General features: G+C 35.8%; 1 protein-coding gene across 1 annotated transcript in view; it reads left to right on the plus strand.

Annotated features, from left to right (window-relative positions):
- TBCD (tubulin folding cofactor D) overlaps window positions 1-20,144 on the plus strand; it is a 134,531-nt gene that overhangs the window by 91,891 nt on the left and 22,496 nt on the right. The window contains exons 25-33 of the mRNA XM_076353800.1: window positions 1,051-1,113; window positions 1,551-1,627; window positions 3,959-4,040; window positions 7,768-7,886; window positions 8,299-8,390; window positions 9,295-9,435; window positions 14,801-14,884; window positions 16,261-16,419; window positions 17,572-17,710. Coding sequence (XP_076209915.1) covers window positions 1,051-1,113; window positions 1,551-1,627; window positions 3,959-4,040; window positions 7,768-7,886; window positions 8,299-8,390; window positions 9,295-9,435; window positions 14,801-14,884; window positions 16,261-16,419; window positions 17,572-17,710 — 956 coding nt within the window. The remainder of the gene's footprint in view (window positions 1-1,050; window positions 1,114-1,550; window positions 1,628-3,958; window positions 4,041-7,767; window positions 7,887-8,298; window positions 8,391-9,294; window positions 9,436-14,800; window positions 14,885-16,260; window positions 16,420-17,571; window positions 17,711-20,144) is intronic.

Below are 20,144 nucleotides of genomic sequence, written 5' to 3' on the forward strand. Positions count from 1 at the left end.
CATTACCATAGTGAGGACTGAATTCAAGAGTAGATTTGGAGCCCAGTAAGTTGATTATAAATGAAGAAGGTGATTAACTGTGTACAGAGCCCAGAGTAAGATTCAAAGATTAAGTCATGGGAAGAGAGGAAAACAAAAAGGTGGCATTATATAGTAGCTTGTTCTGTCCTCTCCCTCCTCTCCACCAACTCTCCACCAACTCTAAAGCAGTCAGATAGTGAGCATGGATCTATACTGATCTGTTTTATTTGAACTGATCACCAGGAGGTGAAAGATAGTGTATTCCCCAAGTGCTGAGTTTTCATTTGAGCAATGCAGTCAATCTATCGTATAGTAAAAGTTTGCAATGTTTACTGTGTTAATCTCTATTCCCTAAACCAGCCTTGAAACACTAAAAGAAATACTATTCTGAAAGTGGGTTTGTAAGCTTAGTTTATAGATTTATTTAGTTTTATTTAAGTTTATAGATTTAAAATAATGACTTAATTATTAAAATTACATTTTCTCATATTCTGAGTATCAAAGGAAATAAAGCTGCATCCAGTTTTATAGCTCCTAGCTCTGTGCAGTGAACAGATGCCACTCCTTGAAGGTCCCAAAAAATGCTAATAAGAAGTAGGAAAACCTTTCATATATATATTTGAATAGTTTTTTAGGGGCTGTAGTATTATCCTTGTCCAAGTTGTTTTACTATCGACGACACTACATAGCCATTTACAGACTGGTATAGAAACAGAAAGGTGGCCAATATGTACATATGCACCTTAAATGGCAGAGGGGGAAAAACATACCACCAAACAATGGATTTGCATGAATAATGGGACTAACTCATGTCACAGAACAGTTACTCATAGTAGCTTTTTTTGTATGTAAGAATAGCAAGTGTAATTTCCTTTCAATTTCTAATGTCACATATTTTGGACTTCAAATTGCAAATTTTCTTCAATTTAAAATTAATGCTAATGTAGCTTGATGTGGTTGTATCTTCAAAATTGCTACAATTTCTCGTTTTTTTGTATTTATCCAGTTATCAAATTTATTTTCTTGCAGTCTGCACTTTAATTGAAAAGTTGTCGCTATCAAAAATACCATTTAGAGGAGATCCAATAATCGGTATGTCATATTTTAAATAACCCTCCATTATCTTAGTAGTTATTCATTAAGCTAAACTATTAACCAATGATGTTTTTCGAAGAAGCAAGATTAGCAAGGTTGGGTGGCCTAACAAATTAAAAAAAAAATCAAAAAAGCTACACAAATGCTGCAACAGATGGTGGTGATGTTTGAAAATTTGTTTTCTAGCTGTTTACTAATATTTTTTTTCCCCCTATCAAGTTTTCAGCATTACCAGATGCAGTGTTTGCGCTATGTACATTGTAAAACAAAACAGAACAGCTATACTAATTGAGAATCACAACCTTGTTTATTTTGGAAAACCAAGGAAACACGTCAATATGTATAATTGCTTGTCTTTGTAAAAAATAAACAGAGAATGTTGAAGTTCAGAAAGTAAGAAAAATTCATACCAATTATGTTCCTTACTATTTCAGGTGGCTGGCAGTGGTTAATAAATGACAGTCTAAGAAGTCTCCCTCTTGTTTCAAGCGCTGCACGACAGCATATAAAGGTACAATAGTTCCTTCTTCTTCATGTCATCACATTAAATACAGAATTAGAAATATTTTTGCTTTCCGGTGGTGGATTATTTTCCATGGAATCTAATTGGTTCTTGAATGTTTGTTTCTTAGATTGGTAAGAAGGGTTATTTAAAAAAAAAAAAAAAAAAAAAAAATAAATTTCTCAAAATTCAAAGGGACCTTTTTGATTAATACTTGAACAGCTATCACAAGGGTTGTTCTTGTATGTACATTTGGACAAAGTAACTGACAGGTGCTGGCATTGACAGTGGGCTGGCGGTGCATAGTCGCTGATGGTTGCTTGAAGGTACTTGCTGTTGGCTGTATGGTTACACTGATATGATATTTTGCTTCTATTTTGGTGTACCTGTAATATGTGTAAGATATATTGATTTTGGTAGTTTCAGAGAACTTTTGTGAGAATTAAAAAGAATCTCTGGATGATGTCCTCAGGCCTGATGTACTGAGGGTGTGTTTGTTAACAGTGAGAACATTGGTGTGATCAACCAGTTATTCAGAACCATGTGCTTAAATTTTCCATTAAACTCTGTTGCAAATCCTTTTACTGTCCTCTCAAGCTACTCTAATTCTTAATATTAAATCCATTGATGGATATGTTTCATACTATTTTATGTACGTGATCTTAACACCTCCAGTTATTTGCCTTAATTTTCCTGAGTAATACCATGACAGTTTGATCTTGCGTACTTAAAGGCTCTACGAAATTACAAAGAAAATTTTCATCTGCCCTGTTAAAGCTTATAGCCATCACAAAGACAATTTGAATATAACATACTGTGTTCATGTTGTTAGTTTTTAAAAATAAGATAAAAAGCCATTGCAAATATCTGGTAGCTCATCGTTTAAAGTCTTCCTTGGAAGACAGAGTAGACTAGAATGTATCCGAATCACTGAAGAAAATTAAAAGATGAAATTTGAATTCTTGGAATATTCTTTTGGCATTAGCAATTTATTCCAAGAGTTTGTATGTCTTATAACTGGGATTTCTAAACCAAGCTTAGAAGAATTAATTATAGACTTTAGAGAATTTTGACTTGTTTGGTTAACATTAATTAATGTTAAGCAAAGTATGTTTAGTAAATGTCAATTCTCACTTGATTTCTGTATATATTTGAGAGAGAAATAATTTTAAGGGCAACGCTTAAGACACTGAAAAGTAATTTTTTTTTCTGACATACAGTATACTCTTCCAATGTAACTTCATGCATTTAAGGTGAAAACCATTCTCTAGAAAGTGAAGGATTTGAGCAACCTGATCCTAGTCGAAGATGTCCCTGCCCATGGGGGGGTTGGACTAGATGACCGTTAAAGGTCCCTTCCAACCCAAACTATTCTATGATTCTATGATCTACAGCAATTAGATAATTCTGTATATTTTGCTGCTATAATGTCTGTGGTAGTTAGAATATTATTTAGATGAATACTGGTTTTCTTTCAAGTCCTTTATTTTGCATAGAGAACAAGTCTGAGGTGTCTTTGAGGGTAGAATTAATAAGCTGTACAGGATTCCTGTGTTATCATTTAAGATTTCTTGTACCTGGAGAACATAAGTATTGATAAGGATCGTTGCTATTAATATGGAGTGAACAGTGCATAGTTTTTTGTACGCTCTCAAATTTATTATAATTTTGGTCAGCATTATATTGTTAGCTGAAAAGTATAATTCAACCATGAATTTTATGAGAAAACTTGTTACATGCTTTTGTATTAGTTTTGTGTTCTATATTGGTGACCGAAACCACTCTGAAGATTAGGAGGTTCAGGCATAATACACAACCTTTGATCCTTTTCTAAACCAATTAAGATTGAGATGCAAGGATTGTGATACTGGATATTTTTGGGGTTTTGTTTATAACCTTCTGTCCGTGGTTTTTTTCTGTTTCCTTTCTATAGCTTTCTGGGGAAATATGGTTTGTTTCTTATCAATCTGGCATCAATATATTGAAGATGAAATAATGACTTCTGTATTTTGTAATACTGTGTCATCCTGGAAGTCCTTCAACTGAACTGAAAATACAGTTGATACATTAGTATTAACGTCTTATATATTAATTTAGCTTACTGGTACTTTTGAAGGAATAATAGTAGAATCTGTTTTTTTCTTGCATAGGTTTCCTATTCAACTGTTCTTAAACCAGTATTGGGAAGAAATAAAAAGAAAGTAAATGTCAATAGCTGAAGGGAATGATTTAAAAAAAAAATCCACTCTCTTTTTCCTTAACCTTTTACTTCTAAGCACAGTTATCATAAAGTATGACCTTAGTAAATATATCAAGTTTACAGTTTTGCCTCTGTTACAGGAGTCTGCAGTCTCTGCACTGGCTGCGCTGTGTAATGAATATTACATCAATGAAAAGGGAGAAGCTGATCCAGCTCTACAGGGTAATGACTCATGTTTACAGTAGAGGCAGAAAATATTGGGCTGGACCTAACTTGCACTTTGGAGGTATTGGGTAGAATGGGGAGGAGCATCACTAATTTTAAAGGACCTTAAAATGCTTCAGGAAAGAATGATAAAACCAACTGAAATTCTAGGAAATGTCTCAGGGGTTTTGCTTGTTTTAGACTGGAGGTGAATACAAGGTACCATAATAATGAATATTAGGAAAAACAGATTGCTTTTCTATTCCATACTGTAAAACAAAGCAGCAAAGAATATGTGTGTGTGGCAAATCCTAAATTTTAATGAAGTGAGACATTTCCACATTGTATTTTGATAAACTGTATGCCAGAGATAGTGGCTGACTTAAAGAAGAAGAATTCGTTAGGCATAAGAAGAGAAGGATAGCAAGGACACCCAGAGTTCTTGTAAATGTGCATATGAAACCTCATCTGTTTGGATTTGGATCAGTAGTACAGGAGTAGGCTTAAACTTTTCTTAGGGGCATTTGAATCAACATCTTTTTTTATACTGGTTTTCTTGGAGACGTTTTTCTTTCAAGTATCAAATTGTATCGCGTCCATCAGAGACAGATTGCTGGATTGTATAGATAGATATTTTAAGAATAACAACATTTATATTCTTGTTTTTCTAAATATGACAGTGAAATTACATATACTTAACAAAATAATGAATGACTTTCCTATTTTTTGCCATTAGTAAGTCATTCCTAAATCAGGTAACAGAATACCTTATTTCTATTATGGTAGTTCCCAGAATGAACCTGATACCTCTCACATATATAGTAACATGCAGTCCATGCCCCAAAGAAGTTATGGGTGTTATATAAAAGCAGCCTATCTTGGTTTTTAAATCTTTTCTATATTGCTAAATCTCTGTATTTTTGTCAAAAAAATTTACCAAAAATAGCCCTTTCCTTCATGCAGGTTGGCACTGCATGCCTGATTTTTTGTAGGCAGCATGGGAAGATGTGATACGGTACTGAGGCAGATCAAAAAAAACCCACCTCAGGAAAGGGTAATGTTTTGTAAAAACAGAACACTTTGGGCAGGAGGAGACAATGCTGAATCAAAGAAAGCAAGCTAAAAATGAGTTGAAAGGTTAATAGGTCACATTTTATGTAAGGATGAAGTTTCAAGCTTCTGTAAAAGTGGACCAGAAAACTCAGCCAGGTGTCAAGATCAAGAGGGAGGGAGGATCTACTGGAAGAACATGCAATAGATGGGTGCAGCTGTCCTGATGCTGTACTCTTTTAGATGCCTATGAAGCTTGATTATTTTTTCCTGGATTCTAGGTTAACTTTTCATCTGGCTTGTGCGTGAAGGAATCATGGCGATGTAGCCACGATGGTCTAGGGACATAATTAGAGTCAGATTTGTAGATAGAGGCAAAATTTTTCATCAGACTTTCTGGAATGATTTAGAGAATAGAATTGTGAGTTGGAAATTTTTCTGTTCAGAAAAAATCTCTAGTCAGCTCTGTCTTGATTATGCTTTTATTTGGCCTTGTACTGCTCTAAAGCCTCTTCCACACATGGTAACAAAAGTGCCATTATACATGCAAGCATCTTTTAAAAGAAAAAAAAAATTGTGTATTTTCATCTCTGTGTCAGTAAAAACTATATATTTCATGACCATTAAAATCTGTATGTTGTGAGATTGAAATCCACCACTAAAAATCCTCCCCATAATGTCTGACGTATGCCTGTAAGTGTGGAAGCTACAGTGCAAAGACGTTCAATGACGATACAGGTGCCTTAGATAAGTTGGTTAAAGCAGGTCTAAACATGATTAAGGGGATTAGGGAAAAAAAAAAAAGTTTTTGGTAAAATTTAACCAGTGTTTCACTATGGCTTGACAGATTAAAATGAAAACACAAATCAAAGATACTTTAGTGATTCGGCGTTCTGAATCTGTCCCTATAAGACTGCAATTTTATTGAATCACTTCTTTCACCTCTGTTTGTTTTCACCTTTTCTTTGTTTTATTTTTTCTGTCTTAATGTGTTCTGGTTTGGTTTTGATGACTTTCTCTTTTAATATTCTTTCAGGATGGGTTGTGTTGAATTAATATTGTAGACACTTCATAGGCCATGTTGTTTTATGAAGCTGAAGACTCTTAGAAGAATATTAACATTTGCATTACCCTCGCTAGCATAATTACTAAGTATTTATAAGTAGAGCTGCTCGTTTGCTAGTTGTCATGTCTTAATTTTATGTCATTTGGCTAAAATATCAATCTTAAATTTACATCAATCAAAGGGAAGACTGTCATTGTCTTACTGGCTAAGATCATCTTGCTGTCTAAGCACACGTTGCATCTTACAATGGCCTCAAGACTCTATCTTACACTCCAGTGGTTTGGAAATTTTTAAATAATAGATGTCCTTATATGAAGGTATTGCTAACCTCTGGACAGAGAACTAGTTCCCTGATGTGAGGAACTAGTTGAGGCCTGCCGATTGCATAGGGATTTAAAAAAAAAAAAAAAAAAAAAAAAAAGACGACAGTCATGAGTTATGATTAATGTGTAGTTTCTTATGGTAACTATTCTTTCTTCCTCTAGCAAATATTGCTCAATCATTTAAATCTTAGATTACAGTAAGCAATGGCACAATTATGTAATCTTCCTAGGAGCTCTGATTCTTTTTCTTTGAGGATTAAAAAGTGCATATTCAGTAAAGTGATTAATAAGACCACCTTTCTCCTTTTTGAACCAGAGTTGTGTTTATTGCAACTCTCTTCGTTGTTCTTAGAAGCTTTTGTGGAGTACTTTGTTTTTCTCTGCATTTTACAGAAGAGTTTAATATAGTAGCTGAAAAATCTGGTAAAGGAAGTATTGTCTGTTAAGTCTATGATAAAGACTACAGAAGAAATACGTAGACAGAGTCCTTTCCTGACTTTTTTTCTTTTTTCTTTTTTTTCATTCATCCTCATTTTCTTCTTCATATCACGTCACTTCATTGCTGAGCCTCCTTTTTTCCTGCCCCATTCAGTTTATTCTTGTTCCTTTTCTGTGTGCTACTGTTTGTAGAGCCATTGTCCATGTTTTGTCATGTAACAATGCACAGAATCTGAGCACAGTATCCCTACTTCAAAGCGGTTGCTTCTTTTTGAGCTTCCTCCTGGAAAAAGCCCAACTTTATTTTTGTCTCTATATAAAAAGTGACATGATGTGATCTTATTGCTTAGGTGTGATCCATGTGTGCGTTTAAATCCTGAGTCCAGTTAAGACTTTTTTGGGGGAAAACTGTTGAATAACTGACCTTAACGAATCCAGAGATGTCTTTCCTAACACAGCGTACTTGTGTTATTATGGAAAATGATGACCTGTAAATATAAGAGAACTTGTTCCCCTGTGTTTACATTTAAATTCATGCTTAGACTTATTCTTTGGATTTTTAAAAATTACAACTTTTTAAAATGGAGACCTTTGTCTTTTCTCTCTCTGAATGACTAGGATTAGTCTGTTTAAAAATCTGACTTCATATGTAGAAAATAATTCATTCATTTAACAGTGAACATCTTAAAATTTTTAGTATTTTTTCTGTAGGAAATTAAAGGTATTCTGTATTTAACTTTAATGAATTATAAAATTTTCTAGCTGCTCTGTTTGGAGGATCTTTTCCTGTTTTAGTTTTTCATTAGCCAAATGTGTAATGATAATGATGTGGTAGTTGCTTTTCACTCTGCAATTGTATTTTTTCTAGATGAGCTGGTGACACAGTACGTTTCAGAACTACAAAACACAGAGGAAATGATTCGTTGTGGCTTTTCACGAGCTCTTGGGGCCCTTCCAAGATTTCTGCTGAAGGGCAGGCTCCAACAGGTGAGAAAATATGATCATTGTAATGAGAAGAGAGCACACAGTATTTTGAATGAAACCTATGATCGTAATCAAATAAATAATAATGATAGTAATTAAAGGTCTTTGTGAAAGGGGTTTGGATTGTAATGTACAGTAACTCCAGAAAATCATCATGAACTCAGCTTGCCATAGATTCTGATAATTAAAGTTTAGTCCTGCTTTAGTAGTGTTAATGGAAAAGCCAGAGGTGGAATATCCCTTTGCTATGGAACATTTGTCCAAAGGAAAAAGTGAGGCATGCTCAGAGGTCATGACTCTTGACTGCTTGGTTCTCTCATACGTGATTGAGCTCATCTTAAGACAGTATCTAAATTTAACATTTATCATAAATAATGCATTGGATTTAAATATCTCAATTTTTATATTTTTTCAGGTTTTGGAAGGTTTGAAAAAAGTTACCTTAATTTCCCCTGCAGACGTGAGCTTTGCAGAATCCAGAAGAGATGCCCTAATAGCAATTGCAAAGTATGTTAATCATCTTTATTTTTGTCTAATTTTAATTATTTCTTTAGTTGTTTTCTCCTGTTCATTCTGCTTTCTGTACAGTGTGGTTCTTGAAATCGGTTATACTATGACATACGCATTTTCAGTGTGAGACTGTGTGCATTTCGATTATTCAGTGTATCTTTGATTCAGAGGATTATCACACATCTGAGGATGGAGTACAACTCTGATGGTGGTGTGGGGTTTTTTTTTTTTTGACTCAATTAACTGAATAGCTAGAGTATATTTTAAAGTTCGCCTTTCTCATGGGCTGCATTTTAGTGAGCTTTAGTGAGGAGGAAGAATATATGTTTTTTCCACTTGATAAGAAGATTGAATTGGTTTAAAGAAATCATAATTTTTCTCTAAAGGAGTATTTTCTGTGTTGACATGCCACAGTGTAGTTAGTGTTAATAGTATCATAGTATATATGCTCTTAAGCTGTTAAAATGCAAAAAAAAACCCCTCTTTCTCATGTTAACCATGCCTTCAATGTAAAGAAGTTTGTTGATATCAAATTCAATGCACATTATATTAATCCTTTGCTCTTCTTGCTTACTTCATTTTAAGGAGAGTTCAGAAACTGACAGGTACTTTAAGCATGTTCCTTTTTGTAGTATTACAGATGTAAAAACAGTCTGCTTATCTGTTGAGTTTTTTGCCTTACCCAGTGTTCCTTTAAACCTGAACACTGATCAGAAATCCTCAGGTCAAATACAATACAGTAGGCTCAGAAATACTCTTCATACTGTTTGTAGCAGATGTTGTAGGTGTTTACAATTTTATTAAGCAACAGAACAAAGCTATGATCTTAATGTTTCTCCTTGCTAGTGTGGTATCTGCCCCCCTCCCCCCGCCCCCCCCCCGCCATTTTCTCTTTTTAAAGGGTTTGCCAGACAGTAGGTGTAAAGGGAGAAGGATCCCAGGAAGAATATGTCTGCAAAGATAACGTTACTCAGATTTATGCTACGCTACTTAGTGGTGTGACTGACTACACCACAGACAGCCGAGGAGATGTTGGAGGATGGTAAGATGCCTTACAAACGGAGACTTAAACTTAGCTGTTGTTTTTGATGTCTAATTAAAAACTGATGTCTTTTGAAAACCTGTTAGAAATAGATAGCTCCAAGCTTTTGGAGATTTGAGTATAGGTAGAAACACACTGGAGGAAGAGGAGTAGAAAGTGAAAAGAAAGGCTGACAAGAATTTGTTTGTCCCTTGCCTCGGAAGTTAGGAAGTTGGGGACTGTTGTGTTTTAAACTGAAGTTCAGCCTTATTCTGGTTTTGTGGGTGACATTCTTTTATTTTACTGACTATCAGGAATGTGTTTATTTGTAACAAGTACGGAGATTTAAGCCATTACTTCTGTTTCTTTGAAATAATACATTTACTTCTACTTAGTACACTCTCCTATTGTACGTTCGTGTTGTGGGGATTTTTGGCCAGGAGAGGGAGCAGTTGCATAACGTGTTAGTGACAAATTTTCAAGGCTGGTAACTCTAACTACGATGGATAAAAACTTTATAAATTGTACAGTGGTATTACCGACTCTTTTGTAAGTTTAGGTTTTCAATGATTTCAGCTATTAAATTGCAAGAATAATTAAATCATAGGTCTGTAGGAATATATCTATTATTGTGAAGTCTATAGAATAGGTACAAGATTAAGTCTGTAGCAGTCATATTTTTGTGATATTCTTCAGTCTTCACAGTTCCCTTAAAGAAGATTCAGTATATAAGATTGCATTCATCTGAATGTTCTGTATTCCTTCAGTAACACTGATCTGAAAAGGCAGTTTCTAAATTGACGAACCAAAGCACTATAAAGGCTTATGGCCTTCTTTGGGTTTGTGTTTAATTTCTAAAGAAGCTGTAATTGGGGTTGTAACATCACTTACTGATTGGAAGTTCCTGCAATCTTTGAATGTGGTAGACAGAGCAGCAATGACGATTTCATGTTACTCGCTTCATCCTATAGAATTCCACAAGGTAGTTACAGGGTGAGAAAACGATGTGAAACTTGGATCTTAGAGATCAAATGAGTACTAAGGAAACATACAGGCTCTGTTGTCAGGGTACTTTTCTGCGTGTATTTATGAGCACAAATATGCCCAGCGTGAAATAGTACTTGTTAAGTTATCAGAATTCAGGAATAAATCCAGTATCTGCAAATTTAAAATATATGACAATTTTGCCGCTGTGTAGAAGGCTCAGAGCAGTAACACTTAATCCTTGTATAGAGAAGCCATAAACTAAGTAAATGAACGTGACAAATTAATTTTAGTTGTCTGTTAGTTGTTGGAAGTTGATTTTGAGTAAAATGCTGGTTTTGACAAAGACTTCTTAATTTTATTGTCTTAATCCATAGTTTTAATTTGAAAATATGCAGATATATGTTGCTTTTCGGTACGGTCCTATACATATAGTATCAGCCCTGCTTAACAGTATGGGTAATACTGTTTGTATGGTATGGTAATGGTGTGGTAATATGTATTTGATGTATGTCAGTCTGTTTCTCTGATGTTCCGTTTTTCTGAGTAAACACTGAATCTTCCAAAGGCAAGCTTTGCATGTGAGTAGTGGTTTCTAACACATCTATAAAACTCAGGTCAGATGGCTGCAACACAGGAAAGTGTAATTCAAATAGCATCAGTGTAGTTTGTGTGGACGAGAGTAGCTATGAAGATGCAGTGGAATGGACTGCTATGTAAAGCTACCTAACGGTGAACTCAGGCTCCTTGCACACTCAAGTGCAACCTGCCACATTTTGACTGCTGCCTAAATTAACCAGATTAAACTTAGTGCAAAAATACCTACTTGTCTGGCAACTATATGAAGCATCTCAGGGTACAGAGATGCGTGTTCAGGATTGTAAATTAACCACCTGTTGATTGTTCAGATCTAGTATCTGGCTACGCTTTTATTGCATTCCAGGCAGGAAGGAGGGAGTGCCCGAAAAGTATCGGTATGAAATAATTTTGTTGGTTGGAAAATAAAAACTTATTTTCCCAGTTTATTGAAGAAGCTCTTGTTTAACAGTGCTGAGTCACATGAAGGGCTCTGGTGTTTAGTTTCAATCATATCCTTGTAGAGTGTTTGTATGAAATAACTGATTTAGACATTTTTTCAGTCACTATCCTCTTCTGTGAAGAGATGTTTTCAACAGTAGTGTATGAACATGAAACATAATTTCCTTTTAATTTAATTCAGTGGCTTCTACTGTATTGTAACTGGCAGCTGAGACTCAACAGGTGAGGAGGGATAGAGGGCTACTGAAATGAAAGGCTCCAACCTAGCTATGTTGTGGCTATAGCAAAGCTGGCAGAGCTCACAGATGATGGTTGTGACCTGTGATGGTAATTGCTGACTTGGGAAGGCTGCAGTGGGAGAGAAGTTAGCTGTACCGTGCAGGGGGAAGGTGTGCACTCCTCCTTGCTTGTCATACTTCTTTCTGCGGCCAAAACAGTCTCAGTCACTTGCTTGCTCCCTCCTCCCTGCTGCAAGTAAAACAGTCCAGTTCTGGAGCATTGGCTGTGTTCAGCTTCGGCAGCCATGCATAGCATGCTGATCCCTGTTCAAATCCGGTATAATACATGATGCCAAGTATGCATTGTGTGAGTTTGGGAACTTTTTGTTTAGGCTCAAATTTCTGGTTATGTCCATTTTAGAATTCTGTCCTACTCGCTCTTGACTTTAGTGTCGTTATTCTATTTGGTAGCCCCAGGTTTGCTTTAAAAAAAGAAAACAGTTAATTACAGTGGCCTTCTCCTCTTTAGGATTGCTTATTAGACAGCTTGAACCCAGGGGCAGGTGCTGTAACGTACATTTGTAATTACCATGAAGAATGGGAGCTACTATAACACACCCTATAACCAACTATTGTCTTATGTAGGAAGAAAAGTTGTAATTGTGCTTTTTTTGTGCAATATGTATCATGCTAGAGTTTTCATTGCCAGCAATCATTGGGTAGTTTATACTGCTGTCAAACTTTAATGCTTGTGCTCTACCGAGTCATTATCAGTCACTGAGATGTCATCAATTCCAGCATGAGTGGCAATAGTTACTTGTAACTACTCTGTCTTTGAACAGAAAGTGAAGTGTAAGTTCTATAGCGCAAAGTCAAAGAAAGACATTTTGTGCCATGTTAGTATTGGGCACCTTTTTAATTGACTACCCTTGTTCCTTTAGGGTACGTCCCTACAATATTTACAAATGTGTTGGAAAAGTACACAGGGCAAATAATCCTGACTACTCTTATCAGCCTGAGTTAATATTTGTGTGTTTGTGTTTTTCTTGTTCTGTATAATGATACCCAGCTCCTCAGTACTTCAGCCTTCAGTACTGCTTGTTAAAATTGTCATACGACAGGGAAATAATAACACAGGACAAGAAATCAGAGAAAAGTCGGCGTGTTTGACATCTCAAACTTAGAAGAAGAAACAAGGATGCAAACTAGTAAGGATCGTAATCAGGTCATTCCAGCTTGTGCAAGGGAAGGAGGAGCTTGGCTTTCCCTCTCCTCCTTCCTCAGGCATCAAAGTAGCAAGGGGGAGGTGAATGGGTCTCTCGCTCGGAGAATGCAGTAACACAAGAGTGACACAGGTGTAGCTGAAAGAAAATGTAAGAGCAACCATATAGGGTGGGGAGTCAGAGAAAGGGAAGAGATACTAAGCTTTTTGCTTTCAAAATTAGGCAAGATACTGAAGTAGATAAGAACCTGGCTAAGTATAATTAGGTATTCAAGTTAACTTCCATATCTGACAGCTCTCACTTAAGTTCCCCGTACCTATTGTTTATCCTTCTGTCTATGTCTCCATTTAAAAACAAAGCTCTACAAAGTGGAAATTTTCAAAGAAATCCTGAGGAAATTAAATTCCCAACACCCATTAAAATTCAAATGTGCTTTGAGCACCAGATTCTTTTAAAGCTTCTTTGGCAATGCCAGCCAAAATCAAGTAAAGAAACATGTAAATTGAAGGGGGAAGGGGAATCCTTTCTCACAGCAAACTGTTGGCTGCTAAATATTTTTGTGGCCTCCCAAATACGAATGTTTCTCATTCTGTTTCTTTTAAACCACTGACTAAGATGGAAAGATATGGGCAGAATTGCCACTTCTCTGGAGAGACCTTTTCTTTGGTGTGTAATTTTTGTCTTTCTTTAATGGAATCGTGGGAAAGTTTAACCAACTTTACTTTCCATATGCAAACTTTACGTTTCTTTTGACAGATTGTTTGCTGGGACTTGTCCAATCTGTCTACAGGTGTTAGACATGAATATCTAGTAGTCAGATACTATATGAAAAAAGTAGGAAAACATCCTTTGATGAAAGATTGCCAAACTTGTATTAAATTACTTAGGAAAAAATGATGTAATTTAGCTTTTTCACCATTATAACAAATGTCCCACCCAGTTTTAGATTGCATAGGCAACTATTTTCATCTTGTTTTGGAAATCAGAAACAGGGGTATGTTTTTTCACAGTCGGCAAGTACCTTTTTAAATATTTCGAGAGAGATCTATATATATTTATTTATTACTGAGAAAGGATGACGTTACCATGAGTGACCAGTGTGATGAATGTGTTGGTCCTGGTCTTCTGCAGGATCATGTAACCAATTGAGGATCTGCCATGCTGCTGCCTATATCTTAAGAAAGAAACACGTTTAACAACTCATATATTGACAAGGCATGTGGTTTAAAACAAGTGTATTGATTTTGGTTTTTGATTGAAATTACACTCTTCATCTTTCTTTTTTATTGATACTATATTTAGACATTTTGAAGGCAGAAAATCATCATATAGATAATACGCACTTCAAGCACAAACTAGTGTTACTTTAGCTAATCTTTTTTCATAAAACTATTATTTAGCCACTTAAGCCATTCTGAATCACTTTTGTTAATATTAGAAGTATTAAGCTTGAAAATTTACAAGAGTATGACACTTTTAACAGTGCTTAAATATCTTGTCAAAATGTGGGTTGGCCTTTTTAGAAGATGGTTTGAAGCAGACAAAGTACTTAGGTTTAAATACATCTACTTGCACACTAAATACTACTAATAGTTAACAATTTTAACCTTCTTACAGTAAAGAATAAACCTGACGACATCTGGCTGGAATAAAAAATAAGATGGTGAGGCAGGAGGCTTGCCTGGAAACTAGGATGACTGTTGTACCCTCAGTGCAAATGTAGGCTTCATTTCACAGGATGGGGCTTGGGGCTACAGCTGTACACAGTCTTCTTCCTCCCAAAAATATGATAGCTGCTCTCAGGGGTCAACACTTTCATTGTTTTGAATTTTTTGCCAGTGTCTGTTTAACTTAACTGCTGATGTATGTATTTATTTAAATAAATAGTGATGTAACTACTCTAATGTGTGTCTGTTTCAACAGGGTACGTGAAGCTGCTATGACAAGTTTAATGGAAGTGACGCTTCTGCTGGTTCAGAATGAAGCGGAGTTAATTAATGCCAACATGTATGCTACTTGGACTATTTTTGTGTCTTATCTCTTATAACTACATTCCAGTCCATACAAGAAAGCGTTGCTTACATACTGTATATTTTCTCCTGTATTGAGTGTGACAGAACTTTTTATAGAAGTGCATCAAGATTACACCCATACAGAAGCTGAGAATATTGTATCTGTTTTTCAGAGAAACTTAATGTTACTAAAAGAAACTGGGTGGCAGTCCCACCTTTGAAATACAGTGTATCTGTGAGATTTGGTCTGTACTTGCCGCCTCTGTGGAGCCTGCCAGTATTGTTCACTTAAATAGAACGCAAACTTGCCCACTTATCCAAAGCATCGCATCATTAATTTGGAATGTGATAAAATGTGGAGATGAGTTTGCATTCATTTCTGTCTTCTTTGCAGAATTATTCGTAAGGAAATATAGAAAAATATAATTTACACTGAGCTTCTGATTTTTAATTTCATGATACAATACTCCTAATAGTAAAAAAAAAAAAAACAACAAAAAAACCCCACTTAAGTAGTTTTTCAGCATAGCTTGAGCTGCAGCAAAACTCTCCTAATAATGGTGGTGTTTTATGGACAGAGCATGCCCAATGGTTAGCTGAATATACACATTTTAATTTAAAAAACTCCAAACTTTGAAGGACACTTTGAAGGAAAATACTGGATTCTGTAGGAATATGCTACTCAACCAGTGCCCGTTGTCTGGGGGCTTCCTCCTATTGGTCTGTTGCAGACATAGATTATTCACATGAAACTTAGAAAAGCATTCCTGCCAGCTGGATCACATTTTCTAAATATTCTGGGTCTTGCTGTAACTGAAGGAATTCTAGCTGGTTTTACTATCACTAGTTGTCCCTTCTGAAGGTATAAAGGGCCTCGCGGAACACAATACTGTAGCTCAGAGTTTAATTATGAACGTAGGCAGAATAGGATATCATTAAAAACTAGCCAGAGTTGAAGAAGTAATCAATTTGGGATATATGAGATTTGGGATAGACCTTGTCCTCTGCTATGTGTGCAATATTCTACTTGAAAAGGTGCTTTTCTCAAGGTTCCTGCTCTATTTCCGTCTGAAATGTAGCAGTTCATCCAAACCATAAAGCACCTTCGTATCTTTTTGGATGAAGGGTAGTATGTGAATATCAAATACTGTGTAATATTAATGTCATGATGTTTTTTGATTGATCTATGGAAGATAAAGCTTTAAAGATTCTGTCACCATGTTGATGTCTTAAATCACTTGTACATTCATTACAAAGAGTTAAACCAGAATACCTTCATAGCAGGATATTTTTGATATCATTCAAACAATTTAAATTTAAATACGCATTCTACTGATTAAATTATGTGATTAATTGTTTTCTTCTTTGTAGTTGCAAACAGATTATGTGCTGGCTGGCTCAACAGTCAGCTGAAAAAATAGATAAATTTCGAGCTCATGCAGGATCTGTGTTCCTTACTCTTTTACATTTTGACCATCCTCCGGTTCCGCACATACCTTATCGAGAAGAGCTGGAAAAGATATTTCCAAGGTAATATATTGAAAAACATATCCTAAACTGGTGAAAGTAAAAGATATATGTACACAGTTACACCTAACACAAGCAACCTGATGTAATTTTTGTGCCCAAATGCCTAATATGTGTATGGAGGAATATTTGGTGCTGTTTGTCAGAATTTCATTGAAGTGTCCAATGAATATGCATAAACATATAAAATATTCAAAAGAAGAACTTATAGTATAAGTTCCTGTTAAAACCATAGTTTCCTAAGGAGATAGGTCTTATATGATCATGCTGCATAAGTCTTTTTCTGGATCAACCCCAATAATTTCTGAACCCATCAGCCGATTTCGTGGTGGATGGTAAAGATCATGTCAGTAGTCGATGGGAGACCGTTGGTAAAACAGAACTGCTGGGAGCTGTGTTTTGCTAATCCTGCTGTTTATGGAATGTCTGGTTTATAATCTTATTTTCTCTTCATAATGTGAGAGCTGGAATTTATTGGCAGTCCCCCTTCCTGAATTCTTTTTTCCCCGACTGGAAAACATTGATTGATCATAATGATTATTTTTAATGAATTGTATTATTTTAACCAAGCTCTAGTTGCAGTAGTTTTCCAAGATGGAATTTCTAGTTAAAGCAAGAGTGAGAGCAACTCATTCCTGAATGGTGATTATAATACCTGATTAGGATGAGGAACATCCAACTTTGTGTCCCCATTCTGTTTGTTCAGCAGAATCTCAACCTCCTGTAAGTCAAAAAGTGCTCTGACTGCTAGGCTGCTGATCGATCTGTGGTGGGGTGTATGTGTGTCAGCCTTTCCTGGGATAAGTCTGTCTTTGTATCAGTTGTTGACTAGCTGTTGGTGGGAGGGAACTCAGAAAGGAACGCAAGAAAGAGAACTTGTTTGCTTGGTGTAGAGAAAAGTGTGTGGTTCAAATCCCTTATCTGAATCAGAACAAGGACTTGAAGATTGCTTCACTTTACTGGCAGTGGCTGAAGTTTTGATTTGTATTTTCCCCGTATGCTTAAAGACCAATGATTAATTTGATTGTTAGGTAATTCAGAGACTTCCTTCACTGACATGCTGCTTGAGGATGAGGAGCTACCATAGGAAAGTATGGAGAAGAAAGACAAGTGCACACATACAAGATTTTTTTTTTTTCCTTCCCCTTTCCCCAGGTCAGAGAAAGAGACTCTCAACTGGAATGCCGCATCAGAAGCTTTCCCTCGAATCACCCAGCTTTTGGGTTTGCCAACATACCAATACTATGTGCTTTTGGGTCTCTCGGTGTCTGTTGGCGGATTAACAGAGACAACGGTAAGAAAGCAGAATGGCTTTCCTGTTTGGTAGGGGAATGTATTTACCTGATAAAATTGTTGACTACAATGTTTAGTCTGTTACAATGGATATTGCAGATACTTATTTCTGTGAGAATTTCAGATACAAGATTTTTAAAAGAAATCAAGTCATACTTTTAAACCTGATGGGCTTTATATTTTTCATCTTTAAAAGTATTATTTTCTTGGCTTACTGAGCATGCAGGAAACAAGGAGTAAGGACACTTCGTTCCTCATTTCCTGGCCTGATAGAACCTGAGAGTTCCAGCCTGTTGGCTCAGTCAGTTCTTAACATTTATTTGCTCACCCTACCAAGCTGTTAACATAGGAAGAGCCATTCAGCTAAATGTTGTGGCTAAATGCAAGGTGATTGCTCTTTTTAAATGAGGTGAATGCCTGTTTTCATTTGTAACCTGATGCAAGGTGTTAACTATTAGTTATCAATATGTGTTAACAATATGTTCAGAATTTTTTTTTTTTTGACACACTTTCTACAAAAGTACCAGAGAGATGCCAGAAGTTCCATTACAAAGAAATACCATTCAAATGTCTGTCTGAATCCTCTGAGCTTTGCAATCTCTCTTTCATTCTCCTGTGCATGAACAGTGTCTTTATCACTGGTTTTGGTATTCTGTTACGCTGCCAAAATCTTCCAGACTTTATTATAATTTTAGTGTATCCTTCTGTCCTTGTATTACAGCTTGTCTTGCTAGTTTCAGAATTCTTGGTTTCAAGATACTTGGCTTCTAACTTCTTTGTTATTTGATGTAGCCAAAGATGTAACATATGAAAACAGCTATTGGGGTAGGGACACAGTTCAATATGATACTACAGAGAAATATCAGACCAGTAACAGAATATTCTGGACTGTCAGTTAAATCTCTAAATTGGAGTGGTCCTGTAACAGAAGGAGGAGGTCATGAGTCAGCACCCCAACAGTGTTTAAGAGTGTTTCTAATTAAGATTGCCATCTCTAATTAAGAAAGCTGGTTGAAAAGTGGTAAGTGTCAGGAAGCACAGTTTTTGTGGAGAGAGAGCAGCTCCTGCTGGGTTCGCGGAAGGAGGTAATCATTTCGAGCTTGTCTCCCATGGCTTCCACTTCTGAGTCTTACCATGAGCTGTTCAGAATATGCCCAAATGATGGTTTTTGCCTGGTGCCGTGGGTTCTGCACTTGTGATCAAGAGATGTTTATATGCCTTTGGGTTTCATGTAGCTGAGAATTTGGTGTCTGTGCAGTCTCATGTATTTAAACCAAATTTGAGAATTTTAATGTTTCTAAAATGGCAGCTAATTGTATAGCAACGGCTATTTTAAAACTTTGAAAACATATGCTTATTGGTTTGTGACAATAATTATCGGATAGACAACGTAACTCTTAACAGATTTTTTTAATAGCAGACATGCACATGAAATTCAGCTTTTAGTTGAACACAGTTAATTATAGGAGGCTCCACCAAAACCAAAGTTATTCATATAAGTACAAAAAGGGAGGGAGAAAAGTTGTGGAGCAACAGACATTCTGACTGCTAACCGAGGTCAGAGGAAAATTCTTATTCAACATTTTAATATCTTTTTTCTTTTTTTTTTTGAAGTTCTGGTTGTACTTGGTTTTGAAAACTGTAAACAGTTCAGTTACTTCTAGCTCCCTTCCCTTGTTACCATCTGCCAGTATATTTAAGGGAAACCTTCTGTACTGTTTTCAAAATATGATTTCGAAATTTTAACTTTCTGTGACCCTGCATTTTTCTTTAACACTAAAGGCTTGTTCCGGTTAAAATATTCTCAAGGGCTTTGGCTTTAGAAAGAAGATGACCTAATTCTCTTTCAAGCCACATAGAAGTGCAAGGAAGGCTCGAAGTATAGGGTGCTTACACTTGGGATTATACAGTGTGTGGTGAATTACATTTAATATTTAAAATGTGATACATAAATTAGAATTGATGTGTCTTATAATGACTTGTGTTTCAAACTATTCTATCAAAGCCTGTAGTGTTCTTTGCTGAATATCCAGGGACTGATTTAAAACATTAATAGAAAATTTTAAGAACTATTCCTATTAAATCCATATGAAAGAAGCAGATTTTTAAAATCTTGGATAAAGGAAAAGGATTATTCAAATATGTGTTCTTGCAGTAACCTGTGTGTGTTCTTGTGTTCTCTCCTTTCGTCCCTCTCTCACTTAAAAAATATATACGCTGTCGTGGTATGCTGAAACCAGGACATACGCACATACACATGTGGACATAGAAAGTTAGAAGATTCTTGTATACTGCAGGATAATCTGAGTTCAAATGTCAGTTTGACTTTAAGTCATCTCGGGGAATTAGTAGGAGAAAGGCTCCATTGTAACTCAGTGGTCAGTGGCTATTTTTCTGTAGTTAAAATTGCTCTGCAGTATATTTAGCAAGAGTAG

This window comes from Aptenodytes patagonicus, chromosome 16 (genome assembly GCF_965638725.1).
Source record: "Aptenodytes patagonicus chromosome 16, bAptPat1.pri.cur, whole genome shotgun sequence".
Classification (NCBI taxonomy): Eukaryota; Metazoa; Chordata; class Aves; order Sphenisciformes; family Spheniscidae; genus Aptenodytes; species Aptenodytes patagonicus.